The 20,192-nt window shown below is 45.3% G+C and overlaps 1 protein-coding gene across 1 annotated transcript in view; it reads left to right on the forward strand.

Moving 5' to 3' along the window:
• HAT1 (histone acetyltransferase 1) overlaps nt 1-20,192 on the forward strand; it is a 1,164,331-nt gene that overhangs the window by 990,598 nt on the left and 153,541 nt on the right. The window contains exon 10 of the mRNA XM_044075533.1: nt 19,614-19,730. Coding sequence (XP_043931468.1) covers nt 19,614-19,730 — 117 coding nt within the window. The remainder of the gene's footprint in view (nt 1-19,613; nt 19,731-20,192) is intronic.

Below are 20,192 nucleotides of genomic sequence, written 5' to 3' on the forward strand. Positions count from 1 at the left end.
GCCTTCGGCTCCGTCCAGGTCTGAGCACACTGGTCCCTCGGATCCGACTGTCTCGGCGCCGGCTCCGATCCCTTCATCGGATCCGAGTGGGAGCCGACTTTCGGATCCATTGGAGAGTGGCTCTCCCTCTGCATTCGATGTTGTGGAGAGGGCTCTGTTGAGAGCATCCGGACCCCCGGTCCTTGCATCGACTCCTCCTTGCACTCCCTCTCTGCTGGGCCAGGCTTCCATCACCCGGCCAAAGGGACAGCCTGCTTCAATGTCACAGATAGTTCCATTGGAACAAGATGTTGCTGGCGAGGCCTCCTCGGACAGTCCCCCCGAGGAAGCTTCCCGCAAGCATAAATGCAAAAGGAGGCACGTGGACTCCCCTGAGTCCTTAACAGAGGACACGGACTTGGAGGAAGGGGAAGGCTCCCCAAGATCGCCCCCTGAGGATGTCTCCTTTGGAGACATCATGGAGATGCTGAGAATCAGAGGTGGGTGGTCTGCCCCTAAGTCTTCCCCTGACGAGTCCGTGTTTCTGGAGGCATTCGAGGCAGGCCCGTCTACCTCCTGGGTGTCCCCTCCAGCCGACCCCCTGGTGGACCTCATTACCACCAGGGCGTGGAAGGATCCAGACACTGTGGAGCCAATACCGAAGTGACTGGATAGGATTCTTAGCCCCCCCTCAGACCGGTCACATTGGAGTAAGGGCCCCCCTGTAGATGCCATGTTGACGGCGGCAGCCACAAAGAGGGAATTGGCTCAGGAGAGTCCCTCAGTCCATCCACCGAGCAAAGAGTCCCGTTTGATGGATCGCTTAGGGAAGCGAGTCTTTAGTTCAGCGACCTTCTCAGTAAGGTCTCTGAAGTATATGGCACATGTCATCAGGATGCAGCGGGATCTTATCAAAGAATACGCTGCATCCCCCCCCTGAGTCCATGTCGGAGGAGGATAAACAATTGTACTCCACCCGAATGGCCACTCTGAGATCTATTTCAAACACCTCTATGCGGCTGTTGTCCCACGCCACAGAGGGAGCCGCTAGGGCTAGCGGAGCAGGCCTAGTCATGAGACGTCAGGCCTGGCTCCGTCATTGCGACTTTACGGAGCCCTTTAAAGCGTCCTTCGCGAATGCCCCCTTTGATGGTTCTGCCCTATTTGGCAAAACAGTTTGCGAGACACTTGTCCAGAGTGAGAAGGACGGGAAGACGTTGTCTGCCATCGAAGTCCGCTTCTCTGCTCCCCAGCGGTCCTTTTCAAGGAACCAAAAGGGTCAGAAGAAGATGTGGTTCCGGAAATCACAACATTCCCAACCAGCTCCGGACAACCAGTCCTACCGTGGCAGAGGTGGACAGGGAGGACGTCTCCCCAGGGGCAGAGGGGCTCCGAGAAACTTTGGGTCCAGAGAACCTTTCTGTGAGCAGCCCGCGCAGCAGCCCTGAGGGGTTGCCCGGCTGCTCCACTCTGGAGGCAGTCGGGGGGCGTTTTTCGAAACATCTAGCGGCATGGGAGTCCATCACAACAGACCGCTGGGTGCTTCGCATCATATCCAGAGGGTACAAAATACCAATACTTCATGCCCCCCAATCCAAGAACCTCCCCGATGTACTACCTGATCAGAGGGAGGCCGCAGAAATACAGCAGCTGCTAAGAAAAAGAGCCATCCAGCCCGTCCCCCAAGACCAGCTCGGATTAGGGTTCTACTCCAGGTTCTTTTTGGTGCCAAAAAAGACGGGGGATCTGAGACCCATCCTAGACCTTTCCCGCTTGAACCTGTCAGTAACCAAGGAAAAATTCCGAATGGTCACTCTTCAATCTATCCTCCCCCTTTTGAGGGAGAACGATTGGATGTGCTCTATAGACCTCAAGGATGCGTATTACCACATCTTAATGGACAAACGATCCAGGAGGTTCCTTCGCTTCCGGCTGGGAGCCAGTCACTACCAGTTTAGGGTCCTTCCCTTTGGCCTCACCACAGCCCCCAGAGTGTTCACCAAAGTGTTAGCAGTGATTGCGGCCCACCTGAGACTCCAGGGAATTCAGGTCTTCCCGTACCCGGACGACTGGCTCCTGAACGCACCAACAAGGCGTCTACTTTGCTCGGCCAGAGACTTCTTTCTCCATCTAGCCCCACAACTAGGCATTACTATCAATGTCGGCAAATCTCTACTGGCTCCAACACAGATCATAGAATTCATAGGTGCCAGAATAGATTTGCGAGCCTTCCTAACTGCCGAGAGAATCAGAAACCTACAACTTCATGTGCGGGCTATCTTTCATTCAGAGACTTCACCAGCGGAATTGATCCTGAGGGCACTAGGCTCCATGGCAGCAGCGATTACACTCCTTCCTTGTGCCCGTTTGAACGTGCGAGTCCTGCAATGGACTCTGTTAGTGCAATGGTCCTTCCTATCCACCATCCCATTACTATCAGCAAGGCTTGCAGAAGGGCGCTACTATGGTGGCTCCAAGCATCGAACTTCCATACGAGCCGTCCCTTCTGCACCTCTCCCCCTATCGCCATGGTGACCACGGACGCTTCCCGCCTCGGGTGGGGAGGGCATTATTCAGGCAGGACAGTCCAAGGCACGTGAAACGATAGAGACCTCCCTGCATATCAACGTTCTGGAGGTGAGAGCGGTGCTGTTGGCATTCCAAGCACTTCAGAGCTTCCTCCCCGCAGGAACGATTGCAATTCACTCGGACAACATGTCAGTGGTCTGGTATATCAACAAACGGGGGAACCAGATCTTATCCTCTTTGCCGCGAAGCCATGAGAGTGTGGGAATGGGCGATCTCCACCAACCGCTTTCTGATTGCAACGCACATTCCGGGGAGGACCAACATCCTAGCAGACAAGCTCAGCCGCACCCTTCTTACCCCTTACGAGTGGTCTTTCAATCCTCTAGTAGCAAAGTAGATATTCGCAACATGGGGGCAACCCTGCTGCGATCTTTTTGCATCTCCATCAAACGCCAAATGCGACAATTTCTTCGCTCTAATCCCCCCACCAGGGGAATCTCCAAGAGACGCTTTGGTGCATGCTTGGCCACCCGGTCTACTCTATGCCTATCCTCCTCTTCCAATGATGATACAACTCTTACAGAAAGCCTCGCAGTTGGGGAGCAAGATGATTCTCATTGTCCCATTCTGGCCTCGACAAATTTGGTTCCCTTACCTGTGGTCTCACCTTGTGAATCACCCTTGGATTCTAGATCCCATTCCGGATCTCATCTCCCATCCATTGGACTTGCCAACTCCAAACCTGGACAATCTGAAACTGACAGCTTGGTTGCTCCAGTTCCACTCCTAGTTAGGACTCCGGTATCTCTTCACCAGTCAAAGCCATCCTCGTGGCAGCGATAAGCCCTCCACCAGGAAAGTGCATCACAGTAAATGGAAACGTTTCCATCTGGGCGAGCCGTGATCTAGATCCCTTTACGGCTCCTCTTCCATCCATTTTAGACTTCCTAACTGAACTCTTTCAGGAAGGTTGTTCAACTGTCAAAGTGCAATTGGCAGCCATTTCTCATTATCATGTGGGACATGATACAGGGCCCTTGATGTCAGCCAAATTGTGTAAAACCTTTCTCAAGGGTACCTTTTACTTAGACCCCTGTAAAGAAGCCGTACCCCCATGGGATCTTACTTTAGTTCTTCAAGCCTTGACTGCTCCACCCTTTGAACCCGCTGCTTCAGTGGATCTCAAATTCTTGTCATGGAAAACAGCATTCCTTGTAGCCATTACTTCAGCGAAAAGAGTGTCGGAACTTCAGGCTCTTTCTGTGAAGCCTCCATACCTGAATTTTCACCCTGATAGAGTGTACCTCAGGATCAATCCCTCCTTTCTTCCCAAGATAGCATCAGAAACCAATATAAACCAATCCATAAATTTACCGGTTTTCTTCCCTAAATATCAAAATAAGGGTGAATACAAGCTGCACTAATTGGATGTTCATAGGCAGCTTCGTTTTTATACTCCTAGGACAGCTGGCCATAGACAATCTGACCAGCTGTTCGTTTCCTTTGCCAAATTTAACTTAGGGAAAGCTATCTCTAAAGTATCTTTATCTCGCTGGATTTCCCAATGTATCCTACTGGCTTATCAAGCCTCGGGTAGACCCGCACCAGAAGGAGTTCGTGCTCCATTTCTACTTCTGCGGCTTTCAAGTCTAGAGTTCCTTTGGATGATATTTGTTCTGCAGCCACTTGGGCTTCATCTCATACCTTTATCAACCACTACAAGCTAGACCTGCTTTCTAGAGGGAGAGCATCCTTTGGCTCTGCGGTGCTTCGTAATATCCTTCCATGATGGCCACCCAGGGTGCAGGTAGCTGGGGACTCTGTCCCACAGGTTGCTGACAAATGAACATCCTACTTCAGATTTAGAAGTTAATTACTCACCATAACGTTCCATCTGAGTAGGTAGTTCATTTGTTTGCAACCATCCCCCCCTCCTTCCCCCTGACCTTCTTCGGATCTATTAGTAGTTAGATATCCTTTGTTGGATATATATTGAGAGGCAAACTCGATCTGAGGTCATGGAGGGTTAGCAGGGGATTATGGGTGAAGGGAGGAGCTAGGAGCTCAGATCCATTAGCTTGAAACAAGTTGCCAGCTCTGATCCGATATCGGATCCGTAACCCACAGGTTGCAGACAAATGAACTACCTACTCAGATGGAACGTTATGGTGAGTACATAACTTCTAATTTTTGACTCTGTTTCTGGAAGTATCCAAGGTGGCAAAGGTTACAGCTTCCTTTATAACTAGATTTCTTCCTGATGTGTGAAGCATGGAAGTTAACATTGTATCATTATTGGAGGTATTTGCTGCTGTAATCCTGGCCAGAAGGTGAATGTCCACCTGTAGCTTATCCTCTTTGAACCTCTCCAGCTTTGGTGAGTATCTTCACCCAACTATTGTCTCCTGTCTCTGCAGAACTTGACTAAGCCCAAACCATGAAGTGCATAGGGGCCTTTTGTTCCTGAGATGGGTGTTGGATTCTCCCAGTTTTTAAGAGGATGAGAAGCTTTTATCCTGTTCTGGTTTTCAGTGACTTTAGCATACATATCTGGTACATCTAATTCCAGACAGTGACTATTTTGTGACTTATTACTCCTGCTGTAGAGTAACTGAGTAGTGTTCCTAGTCATGATGTGCATCATTTGGCACTAGCTATCCAGGATTTACACAGGTGAGTCATTCAGCTCATTCTGGGTGGTTTACACTTTCAGTACAAATGTTGCCTTTTGATCTGCTAGATTCCTAGACATGCTAGCCATCATCACAGAGGCTTGAGAGGGAAAGCTACTTCTGTTACCCTTGCCTAGATGATGACCCCTTGGGTGTATTCATTGAGCAAATGTCTAGTAATGGCTGTAGTTTGGGATTATTACTAGTTTTAGGATCCTAAGGTCCACCATGAAGTGAAAAGTCCTTTCTATTCCCAGCTCAAAGGATTAACACAGTTGGGCAGAGTTGGCTTATTTTCAGTTATTTCTGTCAGTAGAGAAGTTCCAAGAAGTAGTAGCCATATGACCTTGGGTGAAGTTGTAGTAAAGGTCCAAGATGGAATTTCCTGCACGTGTTGGACCCAGTTGTGTTCACAGTCTTCAATTTCCTACAGGCAAGGGTACTAATGTTGCAGTGGACTCCAAGTTACCAGTAATGACAAAGGCATCACTTACTTAGGTCCATATCAGTGAGCTGTGGAGAGGATATTTCCCTTAATCAAGGTTTAGTCCTCCCATCCTACAGATACAACTTTAGCAAGTCTTGATAATATGCTGTTTTATTGGATAATTGGATAATTCATCTGTACTTCTTCCATGTGCGGTGAAAGTGAGCTCCCAGGAAGGGGGTTCACATAAACTGGCTGCAGGCAGCATTCATCACCCTAAACATTTTAGGGAAGATGGTATGTAATCCACTTTTTACATGGTCAGCCACAAGCTGAGATGTGGTATGTGAACAAACAGGGTGGCATAGTTTTGGAAACCTTGTGCAAAGGAGATGATGCAGTCTGACAGTGAGACGCAGATCTAGGGCATTACTCTAATAGCATTTCACTGTTCTAAGAAAGTAAATGCACTAGTAAGTCCTGCCATTTTCAAAAGTCAAAGATAAAGGAATGTTGTGTCTGTTCATGGTTTTCTGTGATTGAACACTTCAAAAATCAGCCTGTTTGCCATGTATAAGTAATGCTGACCTTCTATGTGATCCATTCTGTCTCTCTGCTGGTGGGCAAGATTCTTGCAGGTCTTTCCACCATGTTTTTTGATGTGTTTCATTGCGAAATTGAGGAAAGAACTACCAAGACTCATCCTCACTTTGTGGTGCCTGTTAAGGTTGTATTTTAGGTTTCGGGTCATGAACTGTGCCAAGTGCAACCTAAGGCAGCTCCACCCTCTGGTCAGGTAACTGGTAGCTGCACAGTAAGACCTGACTGCTCTTTTAGATCTTTTATTCCTGCTTGGACCTTCCATCAGGAGTTGCAGAAGGGATTGAAGCCATGTGGAGTTTGTCTGTTGATTAGACTGAGATTATTTCCTACTTTTGTGATGGGGGTATCTTGTGCTGTGTTATGCTTTTAGTTTGTAGGTGGTTCTGGCCTGTATTGGACAACTATGTGGCTTAGTTTTCGGTTGTTAATTTCAGTTGTCAGTTAAGCATGTTTTTGGCATCGCTGAATTGTGATCTTGTGACTGTGCAGAGTTGCGGATCAGTCCTTGCGTTTAACATGCTGTTAGATGTGCTTCATTTTTGCTGTCCTTTGAAGACTCCTCTCCTTCTGGAGATTGTCTTCATAATAAATGTACTTGCTCATCTTCCATTTGAAGCAGATTCTTTGTTGCCTCTGAAGTTTATCTCTTGGAAGACCTTTTCTTTTTGTCCACAATTGTAATGAAAGGAAGACTACAAAAAAAAATAATGAAAATAAAAGGTAGACTACCGAGTCACTGTAAAGCAGTATTTTCAATTGTCATATCTATGAGCGCCTGGAATTACCTCACCCAAAGGCTTTGATTCCGGAAACAGTTTAAGCCAAAAAGGGATGAACACCAGTATTTGTCATTAACTTTTAGTTGCATTTTGAAATGTGAAGTACATTTGTTTTTTTTTTTTCTTCCCACAGAATCTCACCCAATGGCTCTTCTACTTATACATAGCTCATTTGTTGTTTTTTTTTTTTTTTTTTTTGGGGGGGGGGGGGGGGTGCAGGTCTGACATTTCCCAGGTAAAACAAGAACTATGCAGACTATTTGTCCCCGCTTAGGAATCCCAATTGGTCTTCTGTTCTTCAGTGATTCAGGTAGAAAGGTGCAGTCCGGCCCTACCCTTTCACTCTGGGAACACTACCCCCCTCCCCAGCAGCTATTCCAAACTCCATTATTGCTGTCTGCTGAGGAAGAAGCATGCCACCACATACTGAGTTCCCTTCTGCTTGCAAGTGTGAATGCACTCATCATGGGCTTGATAGGCTTGGACTGTACTTGGCTGTAACACCAAATGCTCCTGCTAGGTGTTACCCATGTGTCATGCCGGAACCATCTCCCTCCCTTCCCCCAGGATGAAGAGCTAACACTGGCTGCTCACTACCACCCTCACCAGCCAGCTCCTACAAGCATCTGGGCCTTCAATCGAACTACAATTGCCTGCTCTGTAGTCAGGGTCTTTATCCCTATATACCAGATGGTTTACCTTTAAAATGTTGAAAACGATATGTGCGAACCGGTCACTTTAAAAAGTCAACATCATGTATGTATTGGGTTTTATATTTGTGGTTTATACACATTTACTAATTTATTTGTTGTTGTTTAGGCAGAGAAGTGCAATTTAAATACGTTTCACACAACCAATTGATGTTATGTGATCCGATCTCGCCTACATTCTGAAAGATGGGTTCGGAGCCGATACCTCGGCTCCGACTCGGCACGCTTATGCTATAGAGCGAGGCCTCTTATTGGCTGAGCTTTCTTTATCCCAGGATGCACCACCACTAATCCCCCAGATCTCGTTTGCCGCTTACAGAGCTTGGACGTGGTCTCAACATTGGCTGGGCTAAGTTCTATATTAATAGTATCTTTTCCTGTCAGAAATTTTCTTTTTTTCAACCCAAAAGCTGTTTTAACAGCTATTATTTGTGTATGAGTGTGTTTCTTGGTGATTTATTGATTTTTACTTGAAATTTCCTGTCAGAGAAGATTCCTTTCAGTCAGAGGGGCCTTCACTGTTCTAACTGCTTTATTGGTTGTGTGTGGGTCAAGTACCCATTTGAGTTAGTCTTGACCCTCCTTGCTTTCTTTCTTTTTTTCTTACTGTAAAAAAAAAAAAAAAAAAGGGAAAAGTTTCTCTTTCAGTATTTATATATTGGTTGGCATATTTGTTGTACCTGTATCCTAAGCTGTTTAAAATTTACTGTTGTTCCTGTTTTTTTACAACTATGTCTAAGGAACATAAACCATCCGGTTTTAAGAAGTGCACGAGGTGTGGATTTAAAATGTCTATTACGGACGACCACTCCTCGTGCGTCTATTGTCTTGGCGCCATACATCTCCAAGAATCCTGCAGTGTGTGCCATGCTTTCCTCGAGTCCTCCAGGAGAGGAAAAACAAATTAATCCTTAGAGGATTAATCAAGCCTTCTTTCGAGGAGGCTTCATCTTCCTCTACTTCTAAGAGGAAAGCTTCGGCTCCGACCAGTCAGTCGGAGCCGACGGCTAAGAAAGGCAAGCAGACTTCTCCATCGGCTCCACGGACTTCGGAGCCGAGGTCGGAACGGTCTGCCTCGATGCCTCCTACCTCGACCCCTCTGGTTTCGGAGCCGAGGTCTGGAGCATCGAGAGGCGGGTCATCCTCATCGGCTCCACTGATATTGGAGCCGATAAGGGTCATCGGCTCAGACACTTCCCCCTTGGAGCCGAAGTCTTTATCGGAGCCGAGAGAAATTTCGTGAAGGCCTCCTCGAGCCGATAATAGTGGAATCCTTTCGAGCCGATCCCCAGGCCCTTCGGAGCCGATGGAGAAATCGGTTCGGGCCCAGTCGGTATCCTCGAGATCTTTCAGGATGTCTGATTCGGACATCGACAGGGTACTCCTTCGACTCTTCCAGTCTCCGGTGTTCCAAAGATGGTTTCGGCTCCAGCCCATTTGGCTTCGGAGCCGATGGTCCACTCTACAGTTCTTCCTCCTCCAACAGCTTCGCACCGTTGGAGCGGGTGTTGGTGGAACCAGTGGAGGTGTTAGGGTCAGACCCGACCCTTGCTCCGACTCCGGCTCCTGGGTCGGAGTTCAGTGCACTGTCTTCTTCCTTCGCCCTAGGGGAGGCTTGGGATTGATGCCTTCGGTCCCAAGTCTTCCTCTTGGTGCGTCGGCGGGAGTACCGTCACTGTCGTGGCCACGGAGGGGACCTTCCCAGGATTCTGGTTGTCCCGCCTTCAGGGCTATAAGGAGTGCTCTAGCCAAATCTTCTTTGGCCACCTCCACAGTTTCCCCGGCTCCTTCCCTACTCTTGGACACTGGGTCTTGGCAGTTCCCTGTCAGCAGACAGCGGAGCCCCTGGGCCTCAGGTTACCCCCGCTGGGGTTTCTCCCCCTCTTGGAGGTCCTTCTGAAGCCTCTTCAGATGAACCTCCCAGGAAGAAAACGTGCAAGAGGAAGCACGTTGACTCCCCTGATGAGTCTTTGACATCTGACACCGATCTCGATGATGCAGAGGGGTCCCCCAAGTCGTCCTCGGATGATGTCTCCTTTGCAGACATCCTTGAAGCCCTAAAACAACGAGGCGGCTGGCAGTCCAAACCTCCCTCTGCTGATGAGTCGGTGTTCCTGAAGGCCTTCGGGGCTCAGCCCTCCACCTCCTGGGTGTCTCCGCCCTTCGACGAGCTCTTGGATTTGATCTGTCGGGCGGGGAACACCCGACTCTGTGGAACCGGTGCCAGCTCGTCCAAACAAATTTCTTTCAGCACCCCCAGATAGAGAGTTCCTCACGAAAGGTGTGGCTGTGGATGCTATGGTGGTGGCATCTGCTACACAGCAGGATGTAGCAGAGGCTTCTACATCCATCCATCCTCCTAATAAGGAGTCTAGGAGCATGGATCGGTACAGCAAGCGCACCCTTAGTTCAGCGGCCTTTACTTTGAGGTCTCTGAACTACCTAACGCACTTTACGAGATTCCAGAGGGATCTGATTAAGGAGCTATCCGATACCCTCTTAGGTAACCTGCCTGAGGTGCTGGCCCAGACGGTTGGATCTCAGCTGGCTACGATGTCATCCATCTCGAACTCGTCCATGAGGCTCATCTTGTATGCGGCCGAGGGGGTGAGTAGAGCGGCAGGTACAGGCATTGCGCTACGGAGGCAAGCCTGGCTTCGCCTGTGTCATTTTGCGGAGGCCTTCAAGTCTTCATTCGCCGACGCCCCATTTGATGGGTCCTCCCTGTTTGGGCCCAAGGTGAAAGACACACTTACTCGCTGTGAACAGGAGGGTAAGACTCTGACTGCCGTAGGGGCACGATTTTCCACTCCCTTTCGGCCTTATTCCAAGGCTAAAAGAGGAGGGAAGATGTGGTTCCGGAGATCGCAGAAGTCTTACTCCTCTCAGCAGGAAGGTTCCCCCTCCAGAGGCAGAGGAGGGGGAAATTCATCTGGAAGACGCTGTCCCAGAGGCGGCAGAGGCCCCCGCAACACTGGAGACCGCGAGTCCTTTCGTGGCTCCTCAACTTTTCATAGTCCCTGAGGGATTGCCCGGCTGCGCTGCTCCGGAGCCAGTCGGGGGTCGTTTTTCGAAGCACCTAAAGGCCTGGGAAAGGATCACTCAGGACCGATGGGTGCTTCGAATTATCACCGGAGGTTACACCATCCCATTCTGTTGCCCCCCCCCCCCTCAGTCCAAAAGAATCCCGGACCCGCCACCCAGTCAACGGGATACCGCAGCCATAGAAATTTCAAAACTGCTGCAAAAAGGAGCCATCCAACCGGTCCCCGCAGACCAGATCGGATTAGGGACTTACTCAAGATTCTTTTAGTGCCAAAAGACCGGGACTTGAGGCCCATTTTGGACCTAAGCAACTTAAACCGCTCAGTCAAGAAGTCCAAGTTCGAATGGTCACTTTACAAACCATTCTCCCGTTGTTGGAGAAAGGTGTTTGGATGTGCTCCATAGACCTCAAGGACGCGTATTACCATATCAAAATACATCAAACGTCCAGGAGACACTTGCGCTTCAGCCTAGGAAGCAGTCATTTTCAGTTTCGTGCGTTGCCCTTTGGTCTCACCACAGCCCCCAGGGTGTTCACCAAATGCTTGGCAGTAGTGACTGCTCACTTGAGGAGTCTAGGATTCCAGGTGTTTCCGTACCTAGACGACTGGCTTCTAACTGCCACCTCAAAGCATCTACTTCTACAGAGCCTGCAGGCCACAACATCACTGGGCAAATTCCCTAGGAATCACCTTCAATTGGCCAAAGTCTGTGTTATGGCCATCTCAAAGGATAAAATTCATAGGGGCAGAGATAGATTCAAATCAGATGCGGGTCTATCTACCTGCAGACAGAATTCAGATCATACAAAGTCAGGTTCGAGCCCTACTCCCCAAGTCCAAAGCCCCAGCCAGAATGGTCTTGCAACTATTGGGATCGATGTCTGCCACAGTTCTGCTAGTTCCCTTGGCAAGGTTACACATGAGAATCCTCCAGTGGCTTCTCTCAACTCAATGGTCCTTTCAGGAACTCCCTCTCAATCATCTAATATGGATCACAGAATCTTGCAGAAGAAACCTTCGCTGGTGGCTAGTGTCTTCCAATTTGGATCAGGGACGACCTTTGCTCTTCCTCCTCCGCAGCCACGCTGACCACGGACGCCTCCCAGACGGGGCATTCCTGGGCAGGTCAGTCCAGGGCAAATGGCATCCGGAAGAGACCTCTCTCCTCATCAGCATCCTAGAGATGAGAGCAGTACTCCTGTCCCTACAAGCCCTTCACTGTTACCTCCCTCAGGGCGAATTGCTGTTCACACGACAACATGTCAGTTGTCTGGTACCTGAACAAGCATGGAGGGACCAGATCCTATCCTCTTTGCAGAGAAGCGATGAGGGTCTGGGAATGGGCAATCTCAACCAATCGCTTCCTAGTGGCAACTCACATACCGGCAAATCCAATGTCAGAGCCGACAGGTTGAGCAGGACCATTCTCTCTCCTCACGAGTGGTCTCTGAACATAAATATTACAAGACAGATTTTCAGCGAATGGGGAGTTCCTTGTTGCACCTCTTCGACTCCTCTGAATGCTAAGTGCAAGGATTTTTCTCCCTATCCCGGCTCCGGGAAGAGCCCTATGGACGCGTTAGTCCATCCTTGGCCCACCGGCCTGCTTTATGCCTTCCTCCAGTTCCTACTACCCAAGGTAATTCAGAAGGCTTCTCTCTTAGGGAGCAAGATGATCTTAATTGCTCCTTACTGGCCTCGTCAAGTCTGGTTTCCCTATCTTCTAAACATGCTCTGGAAGGTCCATGGTTCCTGGACCAGATCCCAGACCTACTGACTCATCAGTCGGGACTACTACACCAGTCCCTACACACATTAAGATTGACGGCCTGGCTCCTCCTCTTCCAACCATAGTCAGGAGACATGCACTGGACCCAGAGGTAGTGCATATTGTCTTCAGCCCACAAGTCCACTACTTAAGAAACTTTATTCTAGCAAATGGAAAAGATTTGCTATATGGGCTCCACTCCGGGGCCTGGACCCCATTTCAACTCCCGTAGCAGAAGTACTCAAGTTCCTAACCTCTTTTCAACCAAGGTTCTTCTGTTTCTACCATCAAAGTACAATTGGCAGCAATTTCTAACTTTCATGAATCCATAGACCCACCTTTAATGAGCAACAGGTTGTGTAAGACCTTCTTGAAAGGTGCTGCTCTATTAAGACCTCCAGTTTCTCATCCTGCACCTCCATGGGATCTGGATATAGTATTACGTGCCTTGACTTCTTCCCCTTTGAACCGGCAGCTACCTGTGATTTAAAGTTTCTATCATGGAAGACAGCTTTCCTAGTGGCAATTACTTCAGCCAGAAGGGTTTCAGAACTTCAAGCTTTGTCAGTAAAACCTCCGTACTTGGTTTTTCATCCAGACAGAGTTTCCCTCAGACCAAATCCTTCTTTGTTCCTAAAGTCTGCTCTACTTTATGCTTACAACAGTCATTAGAGCTCCCAGTGTTTTTCCCAAAATACTCCAATGAAGCGGAATTTATTTTCCACACACTAGATGTCCATAGGCAGTTACGTTTTTATTTGGATAGGACCAAACAGTCAAGGAATACAGATCAGTTGTTTGTGTCCTTTGCAGAAAACAGATTGGGCAACGCAGTCACAAAGGTCACTATTGCCAAATGGATCAGGGACTGTATTACTCAAGCTTATATTTTTTCTAACGAGGAGCTTTCCACCTCTGTCAAGGCTCATTCTACAAGGGCTATGGCTACTTCGGTAGCATTTCATTCTAAGCTTGCTATTGGTGACATTTGTGCTGCGGCTACATGGTCTTCCCCGCATACTTTCATTTCTCACTACAAATTAGATGTGGTATCTAGAGGACGAGCTTCATTTGGTTCCACAGTGCTCAGGAGTGTTTTCCAATGAGCCACCCGGGATTTAGGTGCTAGGGACGCTGTCCCATCTTTCAGAATGTAGGCGAGATCGATCACATAACATCTTTGTTATGTACTCACCATAACTTCAGATGTTTGGGATCCATCTCGCCTACATTCCTAATAACCCACCCTCCTTCCCCCTTCCTTGGAGATCAGAGAATATCAGAAGGTCCGAATCCTGTTGTTTCAACTTGAAACATCTAACAATGTTATATAAACAAGCTGTGCATGTGTGCATGAATGCGGACAAACAAGATCTGGGGGATTAGTGGTGGTGCATCCTGGGATAAAGAAAGCTCAGCCAATAAGAGGCCTCGCTCTATAGCATAAGCGTGCCGAGTCAGAGCCGAGGTATCGGCTCCGAACCCATCTTTCAGAATGTAGGCGAGATGGATCCCAAACATCTGAAGTTATGGTGAGTACATAACTAAAAGTTTTTCATACATAACTGAATGGTTTAGAAACGAGCAATTTATGTGTACAAAGGTTTAAAAATTTAGATGGATGGTTTGATCCAATGTGTTGACTTCATTTAATCGTGATAAGAATGGATTAGTATTTAATTGTCCAGGGTATACAAGTTTTATTAATTTATTCTGAAGTCTAGTGGCGAATGCCTGACGAAAGCTCCAAATTTTAATAAGTGTTTGTTCAGTGGCATCTTAACGTCTTCCAGTATTTTATTAGTTTGGGCTGTTATTGGATGAGTTTGATGTCAACATCAAGAATGTCGATTTTCACCGAAACCACCTGCACTTCCTGGATTTCTCCTACAAACGTTTGCAGGGGGTTAAGTCCCCCTGCACCCCACACCCCCTGCTACTTATATATACAAACTCCGAGATCGCACTGCAGTGAGGGAAAAGGGTACATTTCTCGATCCCCACTATAGTGCAATCTCCACTCAGAAGGCCGAATTCACAACAGCAAATGCTACTGTGCATTCACTGTTGTGAATTCAACATTTTTTTTCGCTAAAATGAAACTTTGAAAAGTGCCTTTCGCACTTGTTGCATCGCACAGATAACAGATGACATTTTAAAGGTAAACCATTACCACACAGCTGGCTAAAAGTTTTGTATTCTTTACAGTGTAACCAGTTTAGAGCATCAGCTGCTGCTTTTTGGGCATTCTTTGCTACTGTCTCCAAGATCAGCCAACTCAAAGTATGGGGGATTGTTTTTAAACATATGTATTCCTCAAGTTTATGAAGCCTTGAAGTTAATATATTTACAGATCTTGGTCTGGTTAGACCTCCCCCCCCCCCCCCCCAGGGGGCAGGGAAAAAACAGTCTACCCCATTTGTGGAATGTATTTTACTTCAGCACTGTATTCAAGTTCTTTAGGGTTTTTAATGTTTGCATTGTTTTGTGTCACTTTTCCGAGACACTGCTTCATCATAGATATCAGAAAAGGGGTGTTGAAATGAAGCCGTCTTGGAAAGCTGCGACAGTTAGTTGGAGATGCAAGTGTCCCCTGCTCCATAATGTAACAGTCTGTACTGACTATATAACCTTTCATTCCCTTCTCCTGCACTAGCTGCTCCTTGTTTTCAACCTCCCTCTGTCCACTTCCTGGGGTGAAGAATTTCATATTTCTGAAAAATCTTGTTACAGCCAAATTCAAACAGATGACTAAAGGAGGGTATAACAGCAGGTTACAAAATAAAAGTCAGGACTTTACCGCCACAACCCATTTTGATAACTTTTGCTATGCAGAACCATTAAAAGTTTATTCTAGATTGTTCATCGTCCCAAAGATAGCTGACCGTCGAAATACCTGTCATGGACTTATCCAGAGTAAACAAATTCTTGAAAGTTGCCTTATTCAGAATGCAAACACTGCAGCCTCCCCCACCTTCTTTTTTTTGTTTTTTTTTTGTGTAGTAACCCTGTATTTCATAGATGCTTTATCTGCACATTCTAATCCATAAGGATTGAAGGCAGTTCCTCTTGTTTCTCAACAGAGCAAGAACACTTTCAGTTCATCTCTTTGCCATTTGGTCTTTCACTTGCTTTCTTGGTTTTCAAATGCTTTGTACAAAGAAACAAGACCAGCTCAATAACAGGAACCACAAGTGATGGAAAATGTTAAACACTTGACTGACGATAGTTTACCTAGGTTTCGTCTTTAATGTACAGACTTCTTCAGAACAGCATCACATCAAATTCACATTGGTTATATACACTCCCCCCATCCCAATTTACACATTCAATTAATCATTTATTAAATTACCAAACAATTTAAACATTTTTAAAAATATATATATTAAATGCATTTGTATAAATATTGTGTAAACTCATATAAATTATTATAATTGCTACACTAGATCATATACATAAACGTGAGTTATGACAAATTACTAAATTCTATATATTATAGAATTTTTTAACAATTACTCATAAAAAAAACATAAAATGTGAAATGCGTAAATGCATTCAAATATGACCATATTAATCAACCTAATATATGCTTTAATTTCAAAATAGGGGCTGTACTTATGTTTTCATTAATACCAGGGAAAACAGTGGCATCTAACCTCAGTTGCCACTTCATTTCACACACATCCAAGTGTACATCAAGGATACTACCCTGACTGTCCTCCTTAATTTGTTGTATTATACAAAACTTAAACTCATGTCCCGGGTATTGCCCTATATATCTAACCAATGCATTTGTATTCCTCATATGCTTGATATCTAAAACATGCTCAATTATTCTTTCCCTTATGCTTCTACATGTTTTTTCCTATGTAAAAGGCAGAACAATGTACACATTTTCCTAAGTAAACTACATTTTTACTGTGACAGTATCCATGAATATTAATGGTCACATCTGCCACAGTAACTTTGTTGCCAGTGATTAAAATATGTTTACATGTACTACATCTTCCACACTTAAAATTCCCTTTTAATCTACTTGTTCCACTGCAATTATTGCTAAATTGACATCCTATTTCCAATAGTTGCTTAAATGACTTTCCTTTTCTGAAAACATTTTTTGGGGATTTGCATAATTTACCCCATACATTGTCTAATTTTAATAGTCTCCAATTTCTCTGTATAATATCCACTATATAATCCGTATCATAATTGTATGTAGTTACAAAATATAACTGCTCTGTCATATCCTTTTTATCCTTTCTAATATTTTTTATTAAATATCCACACCTACATTCTCATTACCATTAGTTTTAAATGGTTTGTCCCAGTGTTTCCCCCTACTTCTTGAATAAGGGGGGTGGATTTTTCCATCTATCTCTATCTAGGTGATTGATTGATTCATGCTTCCACCCTCAGAGATGCCTAAGGCTATGTAGTACATGGCTCCCTCCTTGATCAACATTAGTTACTCCTTAACGAAAATCCAACCTAATCTTGGCAACTTTGAAAACCTTCCTACAAGCCATCCATGTTGAATACAAAACTAGGCAGACCATCCGTTACTCGGGGAAAGGAGGCTGCATATGATAGGGTGACCATTCTGGAAAAAATAGGCTACATATCAGCCTTGGTTTTGATGGCATCAGAAGCAGGAGTCCATATGATGAAGACACAGTTGTACTTCAGAAACCTTTAGGAGGAGGAGCAGCAGCAGCAGCATTACTTGGAGAAACTAATACTAGTGATCTCTTCAAAAAGGAAGAAATTCAGCTGTGGTCTCATCAGGTGATAGCCAGGCTTATAATGCCATTTGGAGTCTGAGTATTCAGACTTTGACACTGAGTACCTCAAACCTAGCTTGGGGTATCATACTGTCTGTTTGAAAGTTTAAGGTAAGTGAAATGCTACTGTGAGTTAAACGCATGTTGATATAAAGGAAAGGATGCTAAGTCTAACCATTCTAGCATTCAAAACCATGTTCTAACTGAGCACAGTGTGAGCAGTAATAGAAAGTGCTTTTTTTGTATAGTATATAAAAAGTAGGGGGCACTCACTCTTTTCCACTGTCAGGATGGTTATGATGCCCTATAGCTGATACGGGATGCACAGGGGAGATCAGACTAGAATTCTCTTGCATTCATTTCCAGTAGATTAAAATTCCCTGATGAACAGACTCCGATCTTCCTCCTGCCTCCACAAATGGAAATTAGAAATGCAAATTTTCCAAAAGCCTTATGCAGAGATGGGGAAACCCCAGCGAGAGAGAACTTTTTGCTTCATAGGTTCATAGAAGAATCACCAGTTGGGGAAGTTCTCTTGTCATATTTCCTCACAAGGTAGTCTTGGCAGAGCGTAGCCTTCTCCTGGACACACTGAACCTTTTACTTATCAAACTATTTCCCCTCTTGTCATTGATGATCCCAGAAGGTAATTGAAGAAAAAGCAAGGCTTATTCTAATAGCCCTTCTCTGACCAAGGCAACTATGATTTTCTGAACTAGTTTTGATGAGCAAATGAAGGCCACTTATGTAACTGAAGTTTTGCATCTTCCTAATTAAATAAATGGAGTCACGTGTGCACCCAAACACGGAAAGCCTCTGTCTGGCAGCATGGGATGGCTTCAGCCTTCTGTGAAGAAGTGCTGCACATCCTGCATGAGGCCAGGAAGTTGAGCAGCAGCGGTTATTATCTAGTTGAAAATGATTGTCTGCTTGATACAAACCTAAGAGTATCCTACCCATTACAGCTGTAGAACCTTCAATACTTCAGTATACAACTGAGCTAATTCACAGAATAGCCCTTGAAGAGGAACGGTATGAGTGAAGCATGAAGTAGCAAGGTAGTGAAAAATTTATGGTGGGTGGGACAAGGTAAGGGAACGTTGCCTCAAGTGGTGTCATTGCAGAGGTAGAAAAAGAAGAAAAGGGGAAACCATGAAAACCAGGAGATTGGGGGAAGATTAAATTTGGGAGGATGGGAGATGTGGTCCAGATGACAGATGGGGGGAGGGTGCGATTGTGCTTATTCAGAATGTTTCCTGAATGTACTAGGTTAAAGAGGGGGAGGGGTTTCTTTTAGTGGGATCTCAGTTTATTCATATGCAAGTGTAGAAATGTAATTTTCTATAGTGTAGTTGTCTGTTTTTATTTTCCTTTACATTGAAACAGCTTCATTGAAATTATCTGAAATGTTCATTTTGGTGCGCGTGTGTGTGTCTGCGTGTGTGCGCGCGCACGTGTGCATATACATGTAGTCCTAAATGTGGGAGTATGTCAAACGAAGGCTGTCAAACGAGGAAATCCCAACACTTAACCACTTCATGTCTTTATTGCAGATAATCTGATACTGTGAAAACAAATTCATAACAGGACATTGATGTACAACTTGTCAAAACCAAGCCTCAGATTTCATAGTAGTGTCCCACTTATCTCCTCGATATTGAGGACTTCACCCCTTTATCCCCCTACCTAAATATAGTATCTTGCAAGTATGCACTGACTTGGAAAAAAAATAGTTCAGCATTGATGAGTTGTGTTCCTCAGCTGCCATGAGCATAACCTTCTTGGTTAGCATGTGTATGTTATTCCTTTAAGGATTGCATATGAATTGCTACAAAAACGTGCAGGTATGCTTCAGTCTTAACTGTTGGCATTTCACCAGATAACTTGCTGCAAGGTTAAAAAAGTAAATAATAAATGTGTAGTTTGTCATATAACCCGAGACTTTCATTTCAGAGTAGGAAAACTCTCTGAACAATGGTTATCTGAAGTCATTCATTTAGCTAGACTTTCTTTGCAGAGTGAAAGAGTGCCAATAGAGTTTTCTGTATGCAAGAATGGTGATCCCAAGATGGTGTCCAAATTAAGCATACGAACTGTAATACAAGGCAATTTGTCATGTATGTAATTGAGTTTATCTGCAATATGCTACCTTATCTGATGTGTTTTAAACTTAAGATCACTTAATCCTAAGAGGTTTTTGTGATCTGGCATTCTGTTTTTGAAGATTAAAGATATCAGAGAAAGCCATTACTTTTATATTTTACCATTTTTATTACTGGATGTAATTTCATTAACACTAATTTTTTGTTGTTTTGTAGCAACACTCTAGGAGAGTTTATGAAATCCTTCGCTTACGTGCAGTAGATATGAGTAATCCAGCACAATCAAAAGCTTATCGACTTGACATAAAAAAGAGGCTGATCAGCCCATTTAAGGTTTGTATATGTTGCTTTGTAGCATATTTTAACAGTCTTTTTACTTGCTTACTTTATTTTGTAAGTCGAGGTATAGCTAGAAGTTGTTTGGGAAAACTGTACATATTACATTTAATAGTGCAATGGTATGGTGCATTCTGAGATTGCTAGATGTGCTGTGCCTTTGGGTACCCTGGCCAACCTTGAAGCTGTACAAAGGTGGAATGCACCATGGAGCTTTCTGTTTATAAATATGGAGGACAGAAAGATGTTGAAGTGGTCAAAGATTGAAACCATCCATATTGTTTCATATGGGATGCTCATTTTTTTCTAAGACATACCTTTCCCCATTCAGTAATATATTGCTTCCCATATGTAGATGTACGCAAACATGTCAGGCACAAATCTTTTTACATTGTGGTGATGGGTATCCAGTGGAGTACAGTTCATTTTCAGCAGCTGCCCATGGGTAAAACGACCACT

This window comes from Protopterus annectens, chromosome 6.part1 (assembly GCF_019279795.1).
Source record: "Protopterus annectens isolate FY-2018-M chromosome 6.part1, PAN1.0, whole genome shotgun sequence".
NCBI classification, from domain to species: domain Eukaryota; kingdom Metazoa; phylum Chordata; order Ceratodontiformes; family Protopteridae; genus Protopterus; species Protopterus annectens.